At 43.4% G+C, this 2,092-nt stretch overlaps 1 protein-coding gene across 1 annotated transcript; it reads left to right on the forward strand.

The window, feature by feature from the left end:
* si:dkey-30e9.6 (uncharacterized protein LOC564083 homolog) lies at window positions 1–2,092 on the forward strand. Its single transcript, XM_035164277.2, has 4 exons — window positions 1–713; window positions 941–1,025; window positions 1,275–1,417; window positions 1,560–2,092. The coding sequence occupies exons 1-4, from the start codon at window positions 93–95 to the stop codon at window positions 1,644–1,646; spliced, it is 936 nt and encodes a 311-aa protein (XP_035020168.2). The 5' UTR covers window positions 1–92; the 3' UTR covers window positions 1,647–2,092.

Below are 2,092 nucleotides of genomic sequence, written 5' to 3' on the forward strand. Positions count from 1 at the left end.
GCTTCTCTTTCGTGGCGTGAACACTTTGTGTCACTGATACAAACTGTACAACAACTTCACACTGTGTAGATTTAAAGATTCCAGATCTCCTGATGGCTCCGTGTGGTTTGTTGGATCCGCTGCCCTTGGTCAGTTTTGAAAGCAAAGCCCAGTTCTCTGCAAGTCGAGCTCTGAGCTTGGCCAGGAGTAAATACTTCAAGCTCCCAGAGACGGAGAGCCGCCAGGTCGACGTGTGGAGCATCAAACCGCCGGATTTCTCCCTCAAACTCTACAGATCTCTGTCGGTTCCTCAGAGGAAAGAGAGGAAGGCTTTGACTGTTCCAGCAGCTCAACAGACAACGAGAACAAGTGGAATATTTCTGCCTGATGTTTCACGTGAGTCTTACAAGAGGAACGACCGTGTGAAGTTCATCACATCGCACAGGCCTCCCGACGCTCTGGAGTCTGAGCTGAAGTTCATCACATCGCACAGGCCTCGTGACGCTCTGGAGTCTGAGCTGAGGTTCCTCACATCGCACAGGCCTCCTGACGCTCTGGAGTCTGAGCTGAGGTTCATCACATCGCACAGGCCTCCTGACGCTCTGGAGTCTGAGCTGAGGTTCATCACATCGCACAGGCCTCCTGACGCTCTGGAGTCTGAGCTGAAGTTCGTTAGGACGGGAAAGTTTCCGTCTGAACCGTACGTGAACCCAAGACCTCACAACTTCAGACCGGTTAGTGTCTGTTTCACTCTTTTGCTTGTCATGTGCACGTTGAAACATGAAACAGTGATCGACACAGACTCAAAACAAGAGAGTACAAACAGGGTCACACACGTTTTACCTTCTTTGTTTTTAGTGTACTTGTAATATCCTTTTTCACCACCAGGTGGAGATAAACACATTCAAATTAACCAGGAGGAACTTTAAAGTTAAACTTTTTTGCTTGAATCTCTCTTCAGCTTGATGAAAACCTTCCAGACGTAGTTACGACATACGAGAGGGATCCTGGGAACCTGACTTTAAGATTAAAGCATTTGGACACAAGTAAGTAGATTCACTTCTTTCATTTTGGCTCAAACTTTTTCAAACTTTGTCTCAGAATTTGATTTATTCTTCTTTAATATTATTTTTGTTTCAAGATAATAATAATCTAACATATAAATGACAAATAACTACTTCCTTTTGCCAGTCAGGAGCTTCCCTGCAAAACCTCTTCACACAATTATAGTAAAGAGACAATAAAACATCTTGAAAATTGTTAATGCAACTGAATGGTTTGTCTTTCTGTTCCAGTGCCGACCCCACGATGCGACACTCGCTGCACTTTGAGGGACACCAGGACGAAGATGGACACATATAGACCTGCAGAGCCTCAGTGGGACGTGAAGCTCGTCCTCCCTCTGTCTCCCTGGCCTCCAAAATCAGCTTCCTACACTGTGAGTAAAGTGATCGTCTCAGTTTGTCTCAGGTGGTAAATGCTCCACCTCATGGAAACAGTGACATTCATCATTTCGAGCAGTGAAGTCAGCTCAGACATCAAAGCTTCACTTATCAACACTGACTGTGTCTGTTTGACAGAGACATCGGAGAAGAAGAGGAGCGTACAGCGCCTTCATCGATCGGGTCGAAGAGAAACTCTCAAGATCCTGGAAACTTACATCATGACTCTGTTCCCACCGATACACCAGTTTGACCAGTCGTGAGTCGGCATCATGATGTTTCAACATGTTTATATATCAAATAACTCATTAAAAACAAACTGTTCACAAAAATATACTTTTTCATGTCCCATCCACTAACCTGGAGGAGGCAGCCAGCCATGGGGGGGGGTCCATATTTCTATTCACTCTAATGTTATTGCGCCCTCTTCTTGTGCCGTGATGTAATGACTCTCAGATGCAGATTTAGTTCCATCAGCTGTTCATTAACATTTATATGAATATTTGGTCCATTAACTATAAAACACGTCTACTTAGATTAAAACACAAATCACTTACAGACATTTTTTATATTTCCTGAGTGTGTTTTTATCATCTTCTGTGTAGCTGCATGATTTGCATTAATTTCAATACAATTTAAATGAAATAAAAGACATTTTAACATAACATAAA

This window comes from Hippoglossus stenolepis, chromosome 8 (assembly GCF_022539355.2).
Source record: "Hippoglossus stenolepis isolate QCI-W04-F060 chromosome 8, HSTE1.2, whole genome shotgun sequence".
NCBI classification, from domain to species: Eukaryota; Metazoa; Chordata; class Actinopteri; order Pleuronectiformes; family Pleuronectidae; genus Hippoglossus; species Hippoglossus stenolepis.

What these genes read in the sequence shown, in the direction of transcription:
- si:dkey-30e9.6 (XM_035164277.2), top strand. Translation starts at nt 93, where the DNA reads ATGGCTCCGTGTGGTTTGTTGGATCCGCTGCCCTTGGTCAGTTTTGAA. An exon ending in ATTAAAGCATTTGGACACAA is followed by an intron (nt 1,026 to 1,274) that starts GTAAGTAGATTC and finishes TTTCTGTTCCAG; the next exon opens with TGCCGACCCCACGATGCGAC. An exon ending in CAAAATCAGCTTCCTACACT is followed by an intron (nt 1,418 to 1,559) that starts GTGAGTAAAGTG and finishes TCTGTTTGACAG; the next exon opens with AGACATCGGAGAAGAAGAGG.